This window comes from Mustelus asterias, chromosome 7, assembly GCF_964213995.1.
Source record: "Mustelus asterias chromosome 7, sMusAst1.hap1.1, whole genome shotgun sequence".
Taxonomy (NCBI): Eukaryota; Metazoa; Chordata; class Chondrichthyes; order Carcharhiniformes; family Triakidae; genus Mustelus; species Mustelus asterias.
Window position 1 is genome coordinate 617145 of NC_135807.1, and position 22047 is coordinate 639191.

At 48.5% G+C, this 22047-nt stretch overlaps 1 protein-coding gene across 2 annotated transcripts in view; it reads right to left on the reverse strand.

Moving 5' to 3' along the window:
• Positions 1-698: 698 nt before the first annotated feature.
• Positions 699-22047, reverse strand: part of agap3 (ArfGAP with GTPase domain, ankyrin repeat and PH domain 3) — an 805117-nt gene continuing 783768 nt past the window's right edge. Inside the window, exons 15-16 of one of the 2 annotated variants that reach the window (XM_078215551.1) lie at positions 6479-6734; positions 699-1359 (exon numbers count right to left, since the gene is read on the reverse strand). In XM_078215551.1, the coding sequence (XP_078071677.1) occupies positions 1144-1359; positions 6479-6734 (472 nt within the window). In that variant the 3' untranslated portion in view covers positions 699-1143. The remainder of the gene's footprint in view (positions 1360-6478; positions 6735-22047) is intronic. The other variant, XM_078215552.1, reaches the window with a different exon arrangement.

Consider the following 22047-nt stretch of genomic DNA (forward strand, 5'->3'; position numbering starts at 1 on the left):
CACTCTCACACTCAGTCTAACATTAGTGTATAACACACTCTCTCACACTCAGTCTAACATTAGTGTATAACACACTCTCTCACACTCAGTCTAACATTAGTGTATAACACACACACTCTCACACTCAGCGTAACATTAATGTACAACACAGACTCTCACACTCAGTCTAACATTAGTGTATAACACACACTCTCACACTCAGTCTAACATTAGTGTATAACACACACTCTCACACTCAGTCTAACATTAGTGTATAACACACACTCTCACACTCAGTCTAACATTAGTGTATAACACACACTCTCACACTCAGTCTAACATTAGTGTATAACACACACTCTCACACTCAGTCTAACATTAGTGTATAACACACTCTCTCACACTCAGTCTAACATTAGTGTATAACACACACTCTCACACTCAGTCTAACATTAGTGTATAACACACTCTCTCACACTCAGCGTAACATTAGTGTATAACACACACACTCTCACACTCAGCGTAACATTAGTGTATAACACACACACTCTCACACTCAGCGTAACATTAGTGTATAACACACTCTCTCACACTCAGCGTAACATTAGTGTATAACACACTCTCTCACACTCAGCGTAACATTAGTGTATAACACACACTCTCACACTCAGCGTAACATTAGTGTATAACACACTCTCACACTCAGTCTAACATTAGTGTATAACACACTCTCACACTCAGTCTAACATTAGTGTATAACACACACACTCTCACACTCAGTCTAACATTAGTGTATAACACAGTCTGGCACCTTGCCCTGTCCTCTGTGGCAGGCTGGGTTTTGTGAATGAACTCTACATTGTTTGTCCAAGTAGCTGATTTCCAGTGACACGATTCTTCATTTTATATTGGCAGGTGGGCAGAGATGCTGCAATTCCAATCAGGCTCAGTGTCCGTTCCACACTCGATTTGTCCATTAGGATTGCAGGTTTGGGCATGACCACACAATAATGAGAAAAACGCCCTGGGCATTCGGTCAGAGCAGCAATGGTCAGCAAAAAGAAGCATCTGTCAGTCTGCTGTCTGATACAAGGGTGGTGCCGGGGGTGAGAGAACAGATACACAAGGTACGGCTGGGACCGGTGTCCATGGCGTGTCGGTGTGTTAGATAATGCTGGCACTTCGATTGAGCTCTGCCTGCGAGTTGTTATTGACGTTGGTGTTTCTGCGGGACAGGTTTGGGGTGGGGATGGGGATGAAGTTGTCACTGGGACAGCCATACTGTGTCAGAATCTCGATACACTCCTGACTTCCCGCTCTCCGAGCGTATGACATCGGTGTGAGTCCCCGAGCATCCCGACTCTTCACATCAACTCCATACTGTAACAACATTAGCAAAGAGCATCGCTGAGTCAACACAACACCGAGCAGAGGCTGCAGTCAGAGATAGAGAGGGAGCAACATGTCGGAGAAGAGACATAGAGAGCGAGGAAGAGAGTGAGTGAGAGAGGGACAAAGAGGGAGAAGCACAGAGAGCAAGAGGGAAGGATGAGAGAGGGAGAGAATGTGGGGAGAGCTGGATTAAGACATAGATTATAGAATCCCTACAATGCAGAAGAGGCCACTCAGCCCTTCAAGTCAAGTCAATCCCACCCAGGCCCTATTTCTGTAACCCCACACATTTATCCTGTTAATCCAATCCTCCTGGCACTAGGGGTAATTTAGCACGGCGAATCCACCTAACCCACACATCTTTGGACTGTGGGAGGAAACTGGAGCACCCGGAGGAAACCCACGCAGATAAAGGGAAAACGTGCAGATTCCACACAGACAGTGACCCGAGGCCAGAATTGAACCTGGGTCTCTGGCACTGTGAAGCAGCAGCGCTAACCACTGTGCCACCGTGCCGCCCGAACAGCAGGAGAGGCAGTGAGCAAGGAAGAGGGGAGAGAGGTAGTGAGGGAGGGAAGGGAGAGAGATGGAGTTAGATAGTGAAGGAGAGAGATGGAGGGAGACAGCAAGGGAAAGGCAGAGAGGGCAGTAGAATGAAAGAGAGAGGGAAGACGCAACAGAGGAAGAGAGAAGGATGATTAACAGATAGAGGTAGTGACAGTAAAGCAGGTGGGACCTATTTTGATGCTTTATAAATGCAAGAACCACCCGGAGGAAAGGGTGCTGCTGTCTCGCCAAAAAATAGTCAGTGTGATTGTTTCTTATTTTACATAGAATCTGAGGAATTAGAAGCAGGAGGCAGCCATTCAACATTGGTGTGTGTGTGTGTGTCTATGTGTGTGTGTGTGTCTATGTGTGTGTGTGTGTCTATGTGTGTGAGTGTGTGTGTGTGAGAGTGTGTGTGAATGTGTGTGTGAGTGTGTGTGTGTGAGAGTGTGTGTGTGAGAGTGTGTGTGAATGTGTGTGTGAGTGTGTGTGTGAGTGTGTGTGTGTGAGAGTGTGTGTGAGAGTGTGTGTGTGAGAGTGTGTGTGAATGTGTGTGAGTGTGTGTGTGTGAGAGTGTGTGAGAGTGTGTGTGTGTGTGAGTGTGTGTGTGAGAGTGTGTGTGTGTGAGAGTGTGTGTGTGTGTGAGTGTGTGTGAGAGTGTGTGTGTGAGAGTGTGTGTGAATGTGTGTGTGAGTGTGTGTGTGTGAGAGTGTGTGAGAGTGTGTGTGTGTGTGAGTGTGTGTGAGTGTGTGTGTGTGAGTGTGTGTGTGAGTATGTGTAAGTGTGTGTGTATGTATGTGAGTGTGTGTGTGTGTATGTGTGACTGTGTGTGTGTCTGTGTTTGTGTGTGTGCGTTTGTGTGTGTGAATGTGTGTGTGTGTGTGTATGTGAGTATGCGAGTGTGTGTGTGTGCGTGTGTGAGTGCGTGTGCGTGTGTGTGTGCATTTGTATGTGTGAGTGTGTCTGTGTGAGTGTGTCTGTGTGTGTGTGCTTGTGTATGTGTGAATGTGTGTGAGTATGTGAGTGTGTGTGTGAGTGTGTGTATGTATGTGAGTGTGTGTATGTGTGTGTGAGAGTGTGTGTGTATGTGTGACTGTGTGTGTGTGTGTCTGTGTGTGAATGTGTGTGTGTGTATGTGTGTGTGTGTGTGCGTGCCTGTGTGTGTGTGTGTGTGTGTGCGTGTGTGTGAGTGTGTGTGCGTGTGTGTGTGTGCTTGTGAATGTGTGAGTGTGAGAGGGGGTGTGAGTGTGTGTGTGTGTTTGTGTGTGTATGTGAGTGTGTGTGTGTCTGTGTTTGTGTGTGTGTCTGTGTGTGTGTTTGGTGTGTGTTTGTGTGTGTGTGTGTGTTTGTGTGTGTCTGCTTGCTTGAATGTGTGTGTGTGTGCGTATGTGTGTGTATGTGAGTGCGTGGGTGTGCGTGCGCGTGTGTGCGTGTGTATGTGTGTGTGTCTGTGTGAGTGTGTGTGTGTGCTTGTGTGTGTGCATGTGCGTGTGTGAATGTGTGTGTGAGTGTGTGTGTGAGTGTGTGTGTGAGTGTGTGTGAGTGTGTGTGTGAGAGTGTGTGTGTGTGAGTGTGTGTGTGAGAGTGTGTGTGAGTATGTGAGTGTGTATGTGTGAGTGTGAGTGTGTATGTGTGACTGTGTGTGTGTGTGTGTCTGTGTTTGTGTGTGTGTGTGTGTGTGTGTTTGTGTGTGTGTGTTTGTGTGTGTGTGTGTGTGTTTGTGTGTGTGTGTGTGTGTGTATGTATGTGAGTATGTGAGTGTGTGTGTGCGTGTGTGTCTGTGTGAGTGTGTCTGTGAGTGTGTGTGCTTGTGTGTGTGTGCATGTGTGAATGTGTATGAGTATGTGAGTGTGTGTGTGTGAGTGTGTGTGTGTCTGCGTGTGTGAATGTGTGTGTGGGTATGTGAGTGTGCGTGTGTGTGTGTGTGCATTTGTATGTGTGAGTGTGTGTGCTTGTGTGTGTGTGCATGTGTGAATGTGAGTGTGAGAGAGGGTGTGTGTGTGTGTGTGTTTGTGTGTGAGTGTGTGTGTGTGTCTGTGTTTGTGTGTGTGTGTGTGTCTGCTTGCTTGAATGTGTGTGTGTGTGTATGTGTGTGTATGAGTGTGTGTGTACGTGCGCGTGTGTGTGTCTGTGTGAGTGTGAGTGTGTCTGTGTGTGCTAGTGTGTGTGCATGTGTGTGTGAATGAGTGTGTGTGTGTGTGTGTGCAGGTACAACAGGTGATCAAGAAGGCAAATGGGATGTTGGCCTATATTGCGAGGGGGATAGAATATAAAAGCAGGGATGTCTTGATGCACCTGTACAGGGCATTGGTGAGGCCGCAGCTGGAATACTGTGTGCAGTATTGGTCCCTTATATGAGGAAGGATATATTGGCATTGGAGGGAGTGCAGAGAAGGTTCACCAGGTTGATACCGGAGATGAGGGGTTTGGATTATGAGGAGAGGCTGAGGAGATTGGGTTTGTACTCGTTGGAGTTTAGAAGGATGAGGGGGGATCTTATGGAGACTTATAAGATAATGCGGGGGCTAGATAGGGTGGAGGCGGAGAGATTCTTTCCACTTAGTAAGGAAGTTAAAACTAGAGGACACAGCCTCAAAATAAAGGGGGATCGGTTTAAGACAGAGTTGAGGAGGAACTTCTTCTCCCAGAGGGTGGTGAATCTCTGGAATTCTCTGCCCACTGAGGTGGTGGAGGCTACCTCACTGAATATGTTTAAAGCGCGGATGGATGGATTCCTGATCGGTAAGGGAATTAAGGGTTATGGGGATCAGGCGGGTAAGTGGTACTGATCCACGTCAGATCAGCCATGATCTTATTGAATGGCGGGGCAGGCTCGAGGGGCTAGATGGCCTACTCCTGCTCCTATTTCTTATGTTCTTATGTGTGTGTGTGAGTGTGAGAGTGGGGGGGGGTGTGCGTGTGAGTGGGTGTGTGTGTGTTGGTGTGTGTGAGTGGGTGTGTGTGTGTTGGTGTGTGTCTGTGGGTGTGTGTGTGTCATGAGAGTGTGTATGTGTGTGTGTGAGTGTGTGTGGTGAGTGTGTGTGAGAGTGTGGGGGTGTGAGTGTGTGTGCCATGTGTGTGTGTGTGTGAATGTGTGTGTGTGAGCGTGACTGTGTGTGTGAGAGTGGGGGTGTGAGTGTGTGTGCGAGTGGAGGTGTGAGCGTGTGTGTGTATCTGTGAGTGTGTGTGTGTGTGTGTGTGAGTGTGTGTGTGTGAGAGTGTGTGTGTGAGCGTGTGTGTGTATCTGTGAGTGTGTGTGTGTGTGTGTGTGAGTGTGTGTGTGTGAGAGTGTGTGTGTGAGAGTGTGTGTGGTTGTGTGTGTGTGTGGTTGTGTGGGTGTGTGTGTGTGTGTGGGTGGGTGTGAGTGTGTATGTGGGTGGGTGTGGGGGGTGGTGTGTGTGTGTGTATGTGTGGGTGGGTGTATGTGTGGGGGGGTGTGGGGGTTGGTGTGCGAGTGTGTGTGTGTGTGTGAGTGTGTGTGGGGGGTGGTGTGTGTGTGTGTGTGGGTGGGTGTATGTGGGAGGGGGTGTGGGGGTTGTTGTGTGTGTGTGAGTGTGTGTGGGGGGGTGTATGTGGGAGGGGGTGTGGGGGTTGTTGTGTGAGTGTGTGTGAGTGTGTGTGGGGGGGTGTATGTGGGGGGGTGGGGGTTGGTGTGTGAGTGTGTGTGTGTGTGTGTGTGTGTGTGTGTGTGTGTGTGTGTGTGAGTGTGTGTGTGTGTGGGTGGGTGTATGTGGGGGGCGGGGGGTGTGGGGGTTGGTGTGTGTGAGTGTGTGAGTGTGTGTGAGTGTGTGTGGGGGGGTGTATGTGGGGGGGGGGGGTGGGGGTTGATGTGTGAGTGTGTGTGGGGGGGTGTATGTGGGGGGCGGGGGGTGTGGGGGTTGGTGTGTGTGAGTGTGTGTGAGTGTGTGTGGGGGGTGTGTATGTGGGGGGGGGGTGGGGGTTGGTGTGTGTGTGTGTGAGTGTGTGTGAGTGTGTGTGGTGGGGTGTATGTGGGGGGGGGGTGGGGGTTGATGTGTGAGTGTGTGTGAGGGGGTGTATGTGGGGGGGGGTGGGGGTTGGTGTGTGAGTGTGTGTGGGGGGGTGTATGTGGGGGGGGGGGTGGGGGTTGGTGTGTGAGTGTGTGTGAGTGTGTGGGTGGGTGTATGTGGGGGGCGGGGGGTGTGGGGGTTGGTGTGTGTGAGTGTGTGTGAGTGTGTGTGGGGGGGTGTATGTGGGGGGGGGGTGGGGTTGATGTGTGAGTGTGTGTGAGTGTGTGTGGGGGGGTGTATGTGGGGGGGGGGGTGGGGGTTGGTGTGTGAGTGTGTGTGAGTGTGTGTGGGGGGGTGTATGTTGGGGGGGGGTGGGGGTTGATGTGTGAGTGTGTGTGAGTGTGTGTGGGGGGGTGTATGTGGGGGGGGGTGGGGGTTGATGTGTGAGTGTGTGTGAGTGTGTGTGGGGGGGTGTATGTGGGGGGGGGTGGGGGTTGGTGTGTGAGTGTGTGTGGGGGGGTGGTTGTGTGACTATGAGCTCTGTGTCTATTCTGTAGGCTGAGTGCAGCATGACACCCTGCCCTGTTTCTTACCCATATGAGGAGCTGGGTAATGACGACATTCGCCATTGCACAGGAGAGGTGCAGCGAGGTCCGCCCATCTCCATCTCCATACGTTTCGTTCACCTCTTCCTTGGTGCCGTGGGCAAGGAGCAGGACCACAAGTCGTAGATCATCCTCCACCACCGCGCGGAGCAGCTGCTGTCCCAGGGGGATGTCGGACTGTGGCAGAGCCGCCAGCAGAAGCTTCTGCTCATACTTGGCTCTGATCCAGCGCTCCTTCTCCTCTCTACAAGACCATCAGGAAAGAAAACAGGGCATCAGGCACTGCTCTGATACTGACCCAATCTCCAAAAGCAAAGCTCACACCATCAACACCAGCTAACCATCAGGCCACAGAAAGTATTTCAAAGTTGCGGATATGGATTCACGAAGATGATGCCAGAAATCTATAACGTGAGGAGAAATCTAAATGCTGGGATTAGAGTGTAAGAACAAGGAGGTTATGTTGGAGCTGTACATATTGGTGAGGCCACAGCTGGCGCACTGTGGGCACTTCTGGTTGCCTCATGATAGCAAGGATGTGATTGCACAAGAGAGGGTGCAGAGGAGATTCACCAGGATGCTGCCTGGGATGGAACATTTGAGCTATAAGGAGAGACTGGATAGGCTTGGATAAGATAGAAGCATGGAAGTTGTTTCCACTGGCGGGTGAAACTAGAACTATGGGGCACAGCCTCAAAATAAGGGAAAGCAGATTTAGGACTGAGTTGAGGAGGAACTTCTTCACACAAAGGGTTGTGAATCTGTGGAATTCCCTGCCCAGTGAAGCAGTTGAGGCTACCTCATTGAATGTTTTTAAGGCAAGGATAGATAAATTTTTGAACAGTAAAGGAATTAAGGGTTATGGTGAGCGGGTGGGTAAGTGGAGCTGAGTCCATGAAAAGATCAGCCATGATCTTATTGAATGGCGGGGCAGGCTCGAGGGGCCAGATGGCCAACTCCTGCTCCTAGTTCTTATGTTCTTATGGATTGTTTTCTCAAGAGCAGAGCAGGCTGAGGGGGGGGACATGATTGTGGTGTATAAGATTATGAGGGGTATGGAGAGATTGTATAGGAGCAGCTGTTCCCCCTGGTTGAGGGGTCAATCACAAGGGGGCATGGTTTTAGGGTGAGGGGCAGGAGATTCAGAGGGGATTTGAGAAAAATAAATCACTCAGAGGGTGGTGAGAATCAGGAATGGACTGCCTGGAATGTACCTGTCCTGGGAGTGTTTGATGGGGGACAGTGTAGAGGGAGCTTTACTCTGTATCTAACCCCATGCTGTACCTGCCCTGGGAATGTGTGATGGGGACAGTGTAGAGGGAGCTTTACTCTGTATCTAACCCCATGCTGTACCTGTCCTGGGAGTGTTTGATGGGGACAGTGTAGAGGGAGCTTTACCCTGTATCTAACCCCGTGCTGTACCTGTCCTGGGAGTGTTTGATTGGGACAGTGTAGAGGGAGCTTTACTCTGTATCTAACCCCGTGCTGTACCTGTCCTGGGAGTGTTTGATGGGGACAGTGTAGAGGGAGCTTTACTCTGTCTCTAACCCCGTGCTGTACCTGTCCTGGGAGTGTTTGATGGGGACAGTGTAGAGGGAGCTTTACTCTGTATCTAACCCCATGCTGTACCTGTCCTGGGAGTGTTTGATGGGGACAGTGTAGAGGGAGCTTTACTCTGTCTCTAACCCCGTGCTGTACCTGTACTGGGAGTGTTTGATGGGGACAGTGGAGAGGGAGCTTTACTCTGTCTCTAACCCCGTGCTGTACCTGTCCTGGGAGTGTTTGATGGGGGCAGTGTAGAGGGAGCTTTACTCTGTATCTAACCCCGTGCTGTACCTGTCCTGGGAGTGTTTGATGGGGACAGTGTAGAGGGAGCTTTACTCTGTATCTAACCCCGTGCTGTACCTGTCCTGGGAGTGTTTGATGGGGACAGTGTAGAGGGAGCTTTACTCTGTATCTAACCCCGTGCTGTACCTGTCCTGGGAGTGTTTGATGGGGACAGTGTAGAGGGAGCTTTACTCTGTATCTAACCCCGTGCTGTACCTGTCCTGGGAGTGTTTGATGGGGACAGTGTAGAGGGAGCTTTACTCTGTCTCTAACCCCGTGCTGTACCTGTCCTGGGAGTGTTTGATGGGGGACAGTGTAGAGGGAGCTTTACTCTGTATCTAACCCCGTGCTGTACCTGTCCTGGGAGAGTTTGATGGGGACTGTGTAGAGGGAGCTTTACTCTGTCTCTAACCCCGTGCTGTACCTGTCCTGGGAGAGTTTGATGGGGGCAGTGTAGAGGGAGCTTTACTCTGTCTCTAACCCCGTGCTGTACCTGTCCTGGGAGTATTTGATGGGCACAGTGTAGAGGGAGCTTTACTCTGTATCTAACCCCGTGCTGTACCTGTCCTGGGAGTGTTTGATGGGGGACAGTGTAGAGGGAGCTTTACTCTGTATCTAACCCCGTGCTGTACCTGTCCTGGGAGAGTTTGCTATCGCCTCTGGGTATCTGCAGTGGGAAATGGTACATGGGTAAACTCTGCTGTTGGAGTTGGTGGTTTTCTCTCCTGTTGGTCTGTGCTGAGTTTCAGGACTCTGTGTGTGATTCTTCTCTATTTTAGCCTCAACATTTGAGAGAGAGAGAGAGAGTGATGGAGAGCAGAATGAAACTTCCAGAGGCTTGTAAAGGTCAGGGATGTGAGCAGAGTGGAGCTTTGTGATCTCAGCTATCACTCTAACAAAGCAACCATGTGCACATTTTATCAGTCGCTCCCAATTCCATCCAGCTCTTGTCTCTGTGTGTTTGCAGTGTCGCTAACAATGGCCCCCGTCGTTGAGCCACGATTTAACCTGCCCGAGGGAGTGTGGAATCGATCTAGCTGAATAATACACCCACACTGTCCAAGTCACTTTTCACAAAAAAGAAATCCATCTCGCTTCAGAACTCTTATCCATCTGTATCTGGATTAAAAAATGGAATCAATACCGCCAGCTTCTAGGAGCATGCTCAGAACGCAGCTGACCTCTGACCTGTCTGCATGAACTGATAAGGGTTTACAGACGCCGGGCTGTTGTGCTGGTGTCTGAATGAGTGACTGACAGCACCTTGGCCTGATAGCGACTAACAACGCACAGCTTTCAAGTACCAGCCCCTCCGAGACCACCCTCCAGCTTCTCAACGTCATTACATTATTAACCCTTTCAGGGCAGGGAGTTATTGATATCTGTGAGTCCCTGATGAAGGGTTAGGAAGGGGCAGCACTGAGGCCGAGAACAGTAACATGGTGCTTCTCTCCAGTACCAGAAACCCTGACATCATGAGTTGCAAATCCATTGAGGAATTGAATAAAGGGGGTCACCTGTGGTTCAAAACTTCAGGAAATCACGATAAAAACTGCTGGATTGTTAGAAAAATCCAACTGGGTCATTGATATCCTTCAGGGAAGAGTAACTGCCATACCCACCTGTCTGGACCCACACGTGACTCCAATCCCACACTTGTCTTTACTCGTTCATGGGATATGGGCAGTGGCAAGGCCAGCATCAATTGCCCATCCCCCGTAGCCCGCGGACTGAGTGGCTTGCTAGATCATTAAGAAGTCTCAAAACACCAGGTTAAAGTCCAACAGGTTTATTTGGTAGCAAATACCATAAGCTTTCAGAGCGCTGCTCCTTCGTCAGATCGAGTGGATATCTGTTCTCAAACAGGGCACAGACACAGAAATCAAATTACAGAATACTAATTAGAATGCAAATCTCTACAGCCAGCCAGGTCTTAAATGTACAGACAATGTGGGTGGAGGGAGCATTCAACACAGGTTAAAGAGATGTGTATTGTCTCCAGACAGAACAACTTGTGAAATTCTGCAAGACCAGGGGCAAGCTGTGGGGGTTACTGATAATGTGACACAAATCCAACATCCCGGTTTAGGCCGTCCTCATGTGTGCGGAACTTGGCTATCAGTTTCTGCTCAGCGACTCTGCGCTGTCGTGTGTCGTGAAGGCCGCCTTGGAGAACGCTTACCTGAAGATCCAAGGCTGAATGCCCGTGACTGCTGAAGTGCTCCCCCACAGGAAGAGAACAGTCTTGCCTGGTGATTGTCGGGCGGTGTTCATTCATCCGTTGTCGTAGCGTCTGCATGGTTTCCCCAATGTACCATGCAGACGCTACGACAACGGATGAATGAACACCGCTCGACAATCACCAGGCAAGACTGTTCTCTTCCTGTGGGGGAGCACTTCAGCAGTCACGGGCATTCAGCCTTGGATCTTCAGGTAAGCGTTCTCCAAGGCGGCCTTCACGACACATGACAGCAGAGAGTCGCTGAGCAGAAACTGATAGCCAAGTTCCGCACACATGGGGACGGCCTAAACCGGGATGTTGGATTTGTGTCACATTATCAGTAACCCCCACAGCTTGCCTCCTGGACTTGCAGAATTTCACAAGTTGTTCTGTCTGGAGACAATACACATCTCTTTAACCTGTGTTGAATGCTCCCTCCACCCACATTGTCTGTACATTTAAGACCTGGCTGGCTGTAGAGATTTGCATTCTAATCAGTATTCTGTAATTTGATTTCTGTGTCTGTGCCCTGTTTGAGAACAGATATCCACTCGATCTGACGAAGGAGCTCTGCTCCGAAAGCTTATGGTATTTGCTACCAAATAAACCTGTTGGACTTGAACCTGGTGTTGTGAGACTTCTTACTGTGCTTACCCCAGTCCAACGCCGGCATCTCCACATCATTGCTAGATCATTCCAGAGGGTAGTTAAGAGTCATTCACACTGCTGTGGCTCTGGAGACACATAGAGGCCAGACTCGCATTTTCTTCACACCTTTCATAATCTCGGAACATACAGGAATGGTTCAAAGTTTAGGAACTACTTTCAACAAATTACTGTCACTGTTGTCTGTGGATTAACACGGACATCAATCTGCACACAGAAAGATCCCACACAGAGAATGTGGGCAATAACCAGTAATGCTGCTTTTGGGGAAGTTTCATCAGTGTCAGCAGCGGGTCACTGTCCTTCCATCCACAGATAGAGTTCAGGCAAATACTTATCACAGGAACGCACAGGGAGAGGAGAACATTCCGACGTTGTTGTGACTTTCACCCTATCCCATTGTTGCATGTCACATCGTCACCATCGCCCACTGTCACCATCACCCAGTCACGGTCACCTAGTCACAGTCACCCAGTCACCGTCGCCCAGTCACCGTCGCCCAGTCACCGTCGCCCAGTCACCGTCGCCCAGTCCACCGTCACTGTCACCCAGTCCATCATCACCGTCACCCAGTCCACCATCACCGTCGCCCAGTCCATCATCACCGTTGCCCAGTCCATCGTCACCGTCACCCAGTCCATCATTTGGTAGAACTAACGTAGGGGGGAGCTATACGATAAATGGCAGAACCATAAAGGGTGTAGATACGCAGAGGGACCTGGGTGTGCAAGTCCACAGATCCTTGAAGGTGACGTCACAGGTGGAGAAGGTAGTGAATAAGGCATATGGCATGCTTGCCTTTATAGGACGGGGCATAGAATATAAAAGTTGGGGTCCGATGTTGCAGTTGTATAGAACGTTGGTTCAGCCGCATTTGGAATACTGCGCCCAGTTCTGGTCGCCACACTACTGGAAGGACGTGGAGGCTTTAGAGAGAGTACAGAGGAGGTTTACCAGGATGTTGCCTGGTATGGAAGGGCTTAGTTATGAGGAGAGATTGTGTAAACTGGGGTTGTTCTCCCTGGAAAGACGGAGGATGAGGGGAGACTTAATAGAGGTGTATAAAATTATGAAAGGCATAGATAGGGTGAACGGTGGGAAGCTTTTTCCCAGGTCGGTGGTGACGTTCACGAGGGGTCATAGGTTCAAGGTGAAGGGGGGGGAGGTTTAACACAGATATCAGAAGGACATATTTTACACAGAGGGTCGCCCAGTTCATCGTCACCGTCGCCCAGTTCATCGTCACCGTCACCCAGTCCATCGTCACCGTTGCCCTGTCTATCTGGAATTATGAATCTACTGATGACCATGAAACCATTGTCGATTGTCGGAAAAACCCATCTGGTTCACTGATATCCTTTAGGGAAGGAAATCTTCCATCTTTGCCCGGTCTGGCCTACATGTGACTCCAGAGCCACAGCAATGTGATTAACTCTCAACTGCCCTTCGTCAACTAGGGATGGGCAATAAATCCTGGCCAGCCAGCGATGCCCATGTCTCACAAATGGGTTTTCCCGACAATTGACAAAGGTTTCACGGTTGTCATGAGATCATCTTAATTCCAATTTTTAAAAAATTCAAATTCCACCATCTGCCGTGGCGGGATTTCAACCCAGGTCCCCAGAACATGAGCAGAGTTTCTGGATGAATAATCTCGCGATAACACCACTAGGCCATCGCCTTGTGAATATACACCTCAGGTAACCCCATTTGAGCAAAATTTAGATTACTGTCTTTTTATTATATTCCTTGTAACCAGCACTACTTTACACTAACCGAGATTAAACTGCATTTCTCAATACAGAAAACACAAAACAAAACTCAGAGATCGTGCGGAAATGAAGATTCTGGCAAAAATGAGGAACTTAAGGAAATAGTAAGAGAAAAATGAATTGGATAAAATTAATTAATGTGACTAAAATTCAACACATTATGTCCAGCATCCCTGCACTTTTAAAGAAAACTCCAAACAAAAGAAAGAAAGATTAATCTGTGGCTGACTGGGCGAGTTAAGTATAGTAATAGACTAAAAAAAAACTGTGACAATGTTGAGTTGCACAGCAATAAGCTTGAGGATTTGGGTGACCAAAAGGTTGATAAAAAAGGGAAAAGGTAGAATTTGAGTGTAAACTTCCAGGTATACAGATTGTGAGCACCTTAACTAGTACATGAAAAGGAAGAGAGTAGCTAAAGTGAACATTATTCCCTGAGGAGTTGAGACAGGAGAAATTATCATGGGAAATGGTGAAACAACATTGAACAAATACTTTGCATCTGCCTTTACAGTAGCAGATGCAAGCCGCAAAACCAGAATTAGAGGGTAACCCAGGGGCCAATAAGAGTGAAGAAATTAAGATAGTTAATATCGGCAAAGAAAAACTACTGGAAAAACTAAAGAAACTAAAATCTGACAAATCCCCAAGACCTGATGGCCTAAACCCCAGGGTTCTAAAATAGATAGCTACAGAGATAGCAGATGCACAGGTTAGGATTTTCCAAAGCTGTTTGGATTTTAGAATGGTTCCAGAAGATTGCAAGATGACGAATGAAAGGAACGAGAGAGAAAACAGGGAACTACAGGCCATTTAGACTCACATTAGTCAACAGGAAAATGCTGCAATCTATTATTAAGGAAGTCTAAATAATGTACTTTGAAAATCCTAATCTGATCAGACAAAATCAACCTGGTTTTACGATAGGTAAATCATGTTTGACAAAGTCATTGGAGTAGGGTAGATGAAGGGGAACCAGTAGATGTACTTGACTTGGATTTCCAAAAAACATTCACTAAGGTTCCACCCAAAAGGTTCTGGAGTTGGGGTAATATATTAGCATGGATAGAGGATTGGTTAATGGACAGGAAGCAGAGAGTGAGGATAAACAGGCATTTTCAATATGGCGGGCTGTGATGAGACCAGTACTGCAAGTGCTCAGGCCTCAGCTATTTATTGTGCTAGTTTGCTTTGCCTTTCCCCCGATCTAATTCTTGCAATTTCTATACTATTCTTCAATCTGTTGCTGCCTGACCCTCAGAGTTTTCTACCTTTGGTTCCTCCCCTCCTGCCGAGTTCAAACGCTTCCCAAGTTCAATCTCCCTGTGGGGACATTGGCCGCAGCCCCACTCAGGCATAACCCTCCTGGATTGCACAGGTCCCTCCTGCCCCAAACCTGATCCCAGTTCCCATATTCACCAAACAAGAACTGGATTAATCCAGAGATTATCGCCTTTGAGGTTTATGTCTTTAATCTTTCTCATAGTTCCTGAAACTCTGCTTGGGGTTCCTCAACCCTTTTCCTACCAACATCGCTGATTTGAAACACGACCTCTGGCTGTTTCTCTCCCTGTTGAAGATTGTCCCGCTGTTTCAGTGAGATACTTCATCCTATTCCTTTAACTATCACTGGGTTCATATTCTCACTGAACATCAGTACAGTAGTACTTTCACCACACGCTCTTTAACTCGAGATGGCCAGTTAATGCAGCCTTGCCAATGATGCCCATGTCCTCAGACTGAACAACCTGGAGCAGAAACTTTGGCTTATTTCCCTAACCTAGGGCACTGGGTTCAGGTGTATGTAGCATCCTAAATGAGTTAGAGAAATGATCCTCACTCCCCTCACACCCCCGCCCCTTGGACTGTATGGTACATATCCACGTTATGCCTTCTCCCAATGGACTATCTCTGCAGTTTGCTGCTTCATTGAAACAGTGACTCTTCAAGTGTCAAGTTCACCTCAAAGCTCCTCATTTCCAGCAATATCTTCAGATATTTCCATTCCTCACCCAGGAAAGACCAGCTGCATTCCAAAATCAGAAAACAGAATGCATGTTTTTATGCATCTGTTCCTGAGAGTCTAGGACCAGAGGCATCATCTCAGAGTGAGGGGGTCGCCCATCTAAGACAGAGATGAGGAGGAATTTCTTCTCTGAGGGGAATGAATCTGTGGAATTCTTTCCTGCAGAGGGCTGTAGAGGCTGGGTCCTTAAGTATGTTCAAGACTAAGACAGACAGATATTTAATCAGTAAGGGAATTGAGAGTTATGGGGATAAGGCGGGAAAGTGGATTGAGCATTGTCACATTCGGTCAGTCATGAATCTCATTGAATGGGAGAGCAGACTCGATGGGCTGAATGGCCTACTTCATCCATCTTATGGATGTGGTGTTGTAGGTAAGGTTGGTATTTATTGCCCATTCCTGCTTGCCCTGTAAAGGTGCTAGTAGGCCTGGCTCTGGAGCCGCAGCAGTCCACGTGGTAAAGGTTCTCTCTCATTCACTCAGCACTTTTACCCTGTTATTCTATTTAGTATCCTGTGCCTTTAACAGTGCAGCCTTCACTCAGTAACGTTTCAGCCTGGGGGAAATCTAGAACCAGGGGCACAGTTTCAGAATAAGGGCTCTTCCACTGAAGATGGAGGAATTTTTTTCTCTCAGATGGTCTTGGAATTCTCTTCCACAGGGAGCAGTGGAGGCACTGAATATCTTCAAGGCTGAGTTAGATAGATTCTTGATTGACAAGGGAGTCAAGGAAAACGGAGTTCAGGCCACATCAGATCTGGGGGGGGGGGGCACGGCGTGTGAAGGGGCCAATGATCGGGAGAGGGGGGTAGGAAGAGAAGTGCCGAATGTGATTGGGAGTGGGGAGGAGGGCCACTGAGACCCCCATGGTGGGCTGGGGTGGAGATTTACTCAGGCTCTTTTCGGAGCACCTTTTAAAGAAGGTGCCTCGATCTCTGTGCAGCTGGGTTTTGCCGGCGTGTTGCGGCCCCGGCCCCCATATGCCCCCCTGATTTCTTTTGGCAGCGTGTGGTAAGCTCCGGAGAGAAAACTGACCAGTTTCTCCAGGGAGAAACACACCAGCTTTCTCACTGGAAACAACAATCTGCCTTTGCGTGGTAAGATTTTGCCCCGTGTGTCTCTTTAAAGGTGCAGCCTGCACACTCACTCTGTAATCTGAATCTTGTCCCTTTAACAGTGCATCTTGCAGATTCACTCTGTATGCAGCCCTCAGTAATAGGGACCCTATAATTAGAATTAATATCAAGCTTCAGTTAGCTGACTGGAGACATTCCAAAGGCTGGGATTTGGGAAGTGCCGTAACTACTGATTAATTAGTTCCTAACACATTTTAATAGGGAAACACAAATCACTTACCTCTGCTGCCCTCTTTGCTGTGAGCCTTTTAATGTGAATGGAATTGGAATGAGAGTCTGTGAGTGTACATTACCAGAAGCCAGCAGGGATTCAGTGCTTACAGCCCAAAGGCTGGCCAACTGCCAATACTGAGTAAGACCCTTACATTCAGTGACTGGAGTGAGCCACTCACCATTGTGAAGCAGACTGAACAATAACAGAAGATTCCTCTCAGTTCCAGTAAAATTTACACTTAATTAGATGATCAATTTATCAGATTTGATGGATAGTGCAGCACACGCCTGCAAAAATGCAAGGATTCCCAAATACGAGGAGACCATATATGTATATAAACAACTCATTACCGCACACACATGTACAAACACACACTCAAAAACACACGCATTACTGTCCCCAGCCCCATGGCTGGATGAATATGGAGAACAGAATTTTAGATGGCTTGGAGGTGACAAGGGCGTGGGTGAGGGTTTTGGCAGCAGATGAGTTGAGGCGCGGTGGAGTCCGGTAATGTTACAGAGGTGGAAGGTGGCAGATTTTGTGACAGGATGTGAATCAGAAGTTCAGCTCATGGTAGATAGACTGCCCATGTTACAAACTGTCAGCAACAGACAGAGAGAACATAGAACATAGAACATAGAAAGCCACAGCACAAACAGGCCCTTCGGCCCACAAGTTGCGCCGATCACATCCCCACCTCTAGGCCTATCTATAGCCCTCAATCCCATTAAATCCCATGTACTCATCCAGAAGTCTCTTAAAAGACCCCAACGAGTTTGCCTCCAACACCACCGACGTCAGCCGATTCCACTCACCCACCACCCTCTGAGTGAAAAACTTACCCCTGACATCTCCTCTGTACCTACCCCCCAGCACCTTAAACCTGTGTCCTCTCGTAGCAACCATTTCAGCCCTTGGAAATAGCCTCTGAGAGTCTACCCTATCCAGACCTCTCAACATCTTGTAAACCTCTATCAGGTCACCTCTCATCCTTCGTCTCTCCAGGGAGAAGAGACCAAGCTCCCTCAACCTATCCTCATAAGGCATGCCCCCCAATCCAGGCAACATCCTTGTAAATCTCCTCTGCACCCTTTCAATGGCTTCAACATCTTTCCTGTAATGAGGTGACCAGAACTGCGCGCAGTACTCCAAGTGGAAGTGGAGCCCCTGTCTAAGAACATAAGAACTAGGAGCAGGAGTTGGCCATCTGGCCCCTCGAGCCTGCCCCGCCATTCAATAAGATCATGGCTGATCTTTTTGTGGACTCAGCTCCACTTACCCGCCCACTCACCACAACCCTTAATTCCTTTACTGTTCAAAAATTTATCTATCCTTGCCTTAAAAACATTCAATGAGGTAGCCTCAACTGCTTCACTGGGCAGGGAATTCCACAGATTCACAACCCTTTGTGTGAAGAAGTTCCTCCTCAACACAGTCCTAAATCTGCTTCCCCTTATTTTGAGGCTATGCCCCCTAGTTCTAGTTTCACCCGCCAGTGGAAACAACTTCCCTGCTTCTATCTTATCTATTCCCTTCATAATCTTATATGTTTCTATAAGATCTGCCCTCATTCTTCTGAATTCCAATGAGTATAAGGAACTGGACAAGTTTCATAGCAAATCAGAGTCAGTGGAGAGATTGAAAAGAATTTCAGCCTTAACCTGTAACCAGTGATCCTCCCTCGATAAGTACATCCCCAAACAGGCAGCCCTATCACAGACACCCCACAACTCCAAATGCTTCACACCAGAGATACAGGAACACAAACTGCGGAACTCAGAAAAATCACCGACATGGAAATGATTATTACTCGAGTCATCAAAGGGTTAATTCAGACTGGGAAACATTCCTTCCTCCTCACTCTGTCTCACATTCATGGCGTACCCACCATATTGTGGTCTCCTTCTCCAATATTGAAGTCTGACACCAGCTCTACATCTCAATCAACTGGAAAGCAAGAACAGACTAATTAAAGAGGCACGAGGAGAGAGAGGAAGTGGTGTAAATGCTCAGTACAATAGGGGCTGAAATGAGCAGTTTCTCCCCCGGAGTGCTCCCAGCTGAATGGCCACAGTCAGGGACAAACTGCATTGTCTCATTAACAACAATAGGATCTTTGCACAATCGCCACCAAAATCCAAATGCTGTCTTACAAATTTACAGCCCCGGATGACACATTACCAGGCCCTTAGAGGGAAAAGAACCCAAACAAAAGCTCTCCTCCGCAGCAGGGGGCCATCATTGCTTGATTCTAGGGAAGTGCACTGCACACTATAAACTTGCACAGAATGCTGGCTTCAAAGCAAGAGGTCAGAACCTTCAAAGGTTGCTAAGGGGCTGGAATGAACACTTCCCAAATGACTCTCTTGCCTGCTGGCTGCGAGAGCTCCTGCAAAGATGTTTTCAATGTCTTCTGCTCCATGCAGCATCTCAGCTGCCGACAGTGGCCTAGATGATGTGAATTGAAGCGAGGGATTTGTTGGCTGCGTGTGTGTGTGAGTGGTGTGTGTGTGAGTGTGTGTGTGTGAGTGGTGTGTGTGTGTGTGTGTGAGTGTGAGTGGTGTGTGTGAGTGTGTGTGTGTGTGTGTGTGTGAGTGTGAGTGGTGTGTGTGAGTGTGTGTGTGTGTGTGAGTGTGAGTGGTGTGTGTGTGTGTGTGAGTGGTGTGTGTGTGTGTGTGTGAGTGGTGTGTGTGTGTGTGTGTGTGTGTGTGTGAGTGGTGTGTGTGAGTGGTGTGTGTGTGTGTGTGAGTGGTGTGTGTGTGTGTGTGTGTGTGAGTGGTGTGTGTGTGTGTGTGTGTGTGTGTGAGTGGTGAGTGTGTGAGTGGTGAGTGGTGTGTGTGTGAGTGTGAGTGGTGTGTGTGAGTGTGTGTGTGTGTGTGAGTGGTGTGTGTGTGTGTGTGTGTGTGTGTGAGTGGTGTGTGTGTGTGTGTGTGTGTGTGTGTGAGTGGTGTGTGTGTGTGAGTGTGTGTGTGTGAGTGGTGAGTGGTGAGTGGTGTGTGTGTGAGTGTGAGTGGTGTGTGTGTGTGTGTGTGTGTGTGTGTGTGTGAGTGGTGAGTGGTGAGTGGTGTGTGTGTGTGTGTGTGTGTGTGTGAGTGGTGTGTGTGTGTGTGTGTGAGTGGTGTGTGTGTGTGAGTGTGTGTGTGTGAGTGGTGAGTGGTGAGTGGTGTGTGTGTGTGTGTGTGTGTGTGTGTGAGTGGTGTGTGTGTGTGTGTGTGTGAGTGGTGTGTGAGTGTGAGTGGTGTGTGTGTGTGTGTGTGTGTGTGTGTGTGAGTGTGTGTGTGTGAGTGGTGTGTGTGTGTGAGTGTGTGTGTGTGAGTGGTGTGTGTGTGTGTGTGTGAGAGTGTGTGTGTGTGTGTGTGTGTGTGTGTGTGTGTGTGTGTGAGTGTGTGTGTGTGAGTGGTGTGTGTGTGTGTGTGTGAGTGTGTGTGTGTGTGTGTGTGTGTGTGAGTGTGTGTGTGTGAGTGGTGTGTGTGTGTGTGTGTGAGTGTGTGTGTGTGTGTGTGTGTGAGTGTGTGTGTGTGAGTGTGTGTGTGTGTGTGTGAGTGTGTGTGTGTGAGTGGTGTGTGTGTGTGTGTGTGAGTGTGTGTGTGTGTGTGTGTGTGTGTGTGTGTGTGTGTGTGTGTGTGTGTGTGTGTGTGTGTGTGTGTGTGTGTGAGTGTGTGTGTGTGAGTGGTGTGTGCGTGGCTGGCTGCGCAGGGGTGGTTGTGCCATGTGTATGTGCGTGACTGTGTGATTGTGGTATATGTAGGTGTGTGCAGTGTGTGTGGGCTTGTGATTGGTTGAAGTGTGAGATATTCAGGCATAAATAGAACAACCACACAAGGGGTTTGTTCCAGAACTATCCGGGCCCAAGCCAAGCATTTCCAGTAAAGTTACCACACTGGCAAAATACACCAGGTGTGTCCAACCCACAAAAAGCAGGACAGATCCAATCAGGTCAATTACCGGCCATCACTCAATCATCAACAAACTCATCGAAGATGTCATCGACTGTGTTATCAAGTGGCACTTACATAAGATCATAAGACATAGGAGCAGAATTAGGCCACTCGGCCCATCGAGTCTGCTCCGCCATTCAATCATGGCTGATATTTTTCTCATCCCCATTCTCCTGCATTTTCCCCATAACCCCTGATCCCCTTATTAATTAAGAACCTATCTATCTCTGTCTTAAAGACACTCAATGACCCGGCCTCCACAGCCTTCTGCGGTAAAGAGTTCCACAGATTCGCCACTCTCTGGCTGAAGAAATTCCTCCTCATCTCAGTTTTAAAGGATCGTCCCTTTAGCCTCAGGTTGTGCCCACTGGTTCTAGTTTTTCCTACTAGTGGAAACATCCTCTCCACGTCCACTCTATCCAGGCCTCGCAGTATCCTGTAAGTTTCAATAAGATCCCCCCTCATCCTTCTAAACTCCAACGAGTACAGACCCAGAGTCTTCAACCGATCCTCAGACAACAAGTCTTGTCTACATACATCAGCTCATTGACACTCGGTTTGGCTTCACCAGGGACATGTGACTCCTGACCTCACTGCAGTCCTGGCTGGTGAGTGACTGCCCATGACATTAGGCAGCACCTGATCAATTCTGGATGGCATCAAAGATCCCAAGCAAAATTAGTCAATGGGAATCAGGGGAAAAACTCACCACTGGACTCAGACTGAACAAAAATCAAGATGAATGTAGTTGTTGGAGGCGAATTATCTCAGTCTCAGGAAACTGCTTGTTTGTTTTCATTTATTTTTTGATGTTATGAGAGCTCCCAAAGAACATCTGTCCCCATCTCTGACTGCCCTTAAACTGAGTGTCTCGCTCGGCCATTTCAGAGGGTAGTTAAGAGTCAACCACATTGCTGTGGCTCTGGAGTCACATGTAGGCCAGACCGGGTAAGGACGGCAGATTTCTTTCCCTAAAGGATATTGGTGAAGCAGATGGGTTTTTACAACTATCTACCGAAATTCCATTACTGAAGCGAGCTTTCAATTCCTCTGGGTAGTCTCCTACCTTCATCAATGGCCTTACCTGCATCAAGCCTGCTTGATGGGGATCCTATTCACCACCTGAAACATTCACTCCCTAAACCACCATTGCACAGCAGCATAACCTTCACCATCGACAAGCTGCACTGCAGCAACTCAACAAAACATGTTCAGCTGCACAATCCCACCACCTCGACAACCGAGAAGGAGAAGGTCAGCGGGTGCACAGGGAAAGAATTGCCTGCAAGTTCTACCGCAAGCCACCCAACATCCAGACACAGAAATGTGCCACTTTCTTCCCCATTACTGCGTCAAAATCCTGGAACTCCCTCCCTAACAGCACTCTGCATCTACCTGCACAACGTAGAGTAGCAGTTCAATAAAGTCGCTCAACACAGTCACAGGTGAGGTGCCTGAAGATTGGAGAGTGGCAAATGTTGTGCCTTTGTTTAAAAAGGGCTGCAGGGAAAAGCCTGGGAACTACAGGCCGGTGAGCCTCACATCTGTGGTGGGTAAATTGTTGGAAGGTATTTTGAGAGACAGGATCTACAGGCATTTAGAGACGCAAGGACTGATTAGGGACAGTCAGCATGGCTTTGTGAGTGGAAAATCATGTCCCACAAATTTGATTGAGTTTTTTGAAGGTAGATGAGGGCAGTGCAGTTGATGTTTTCTACATGGACTTTAGCAAGGCCTTTGACAAGGTACCGCAT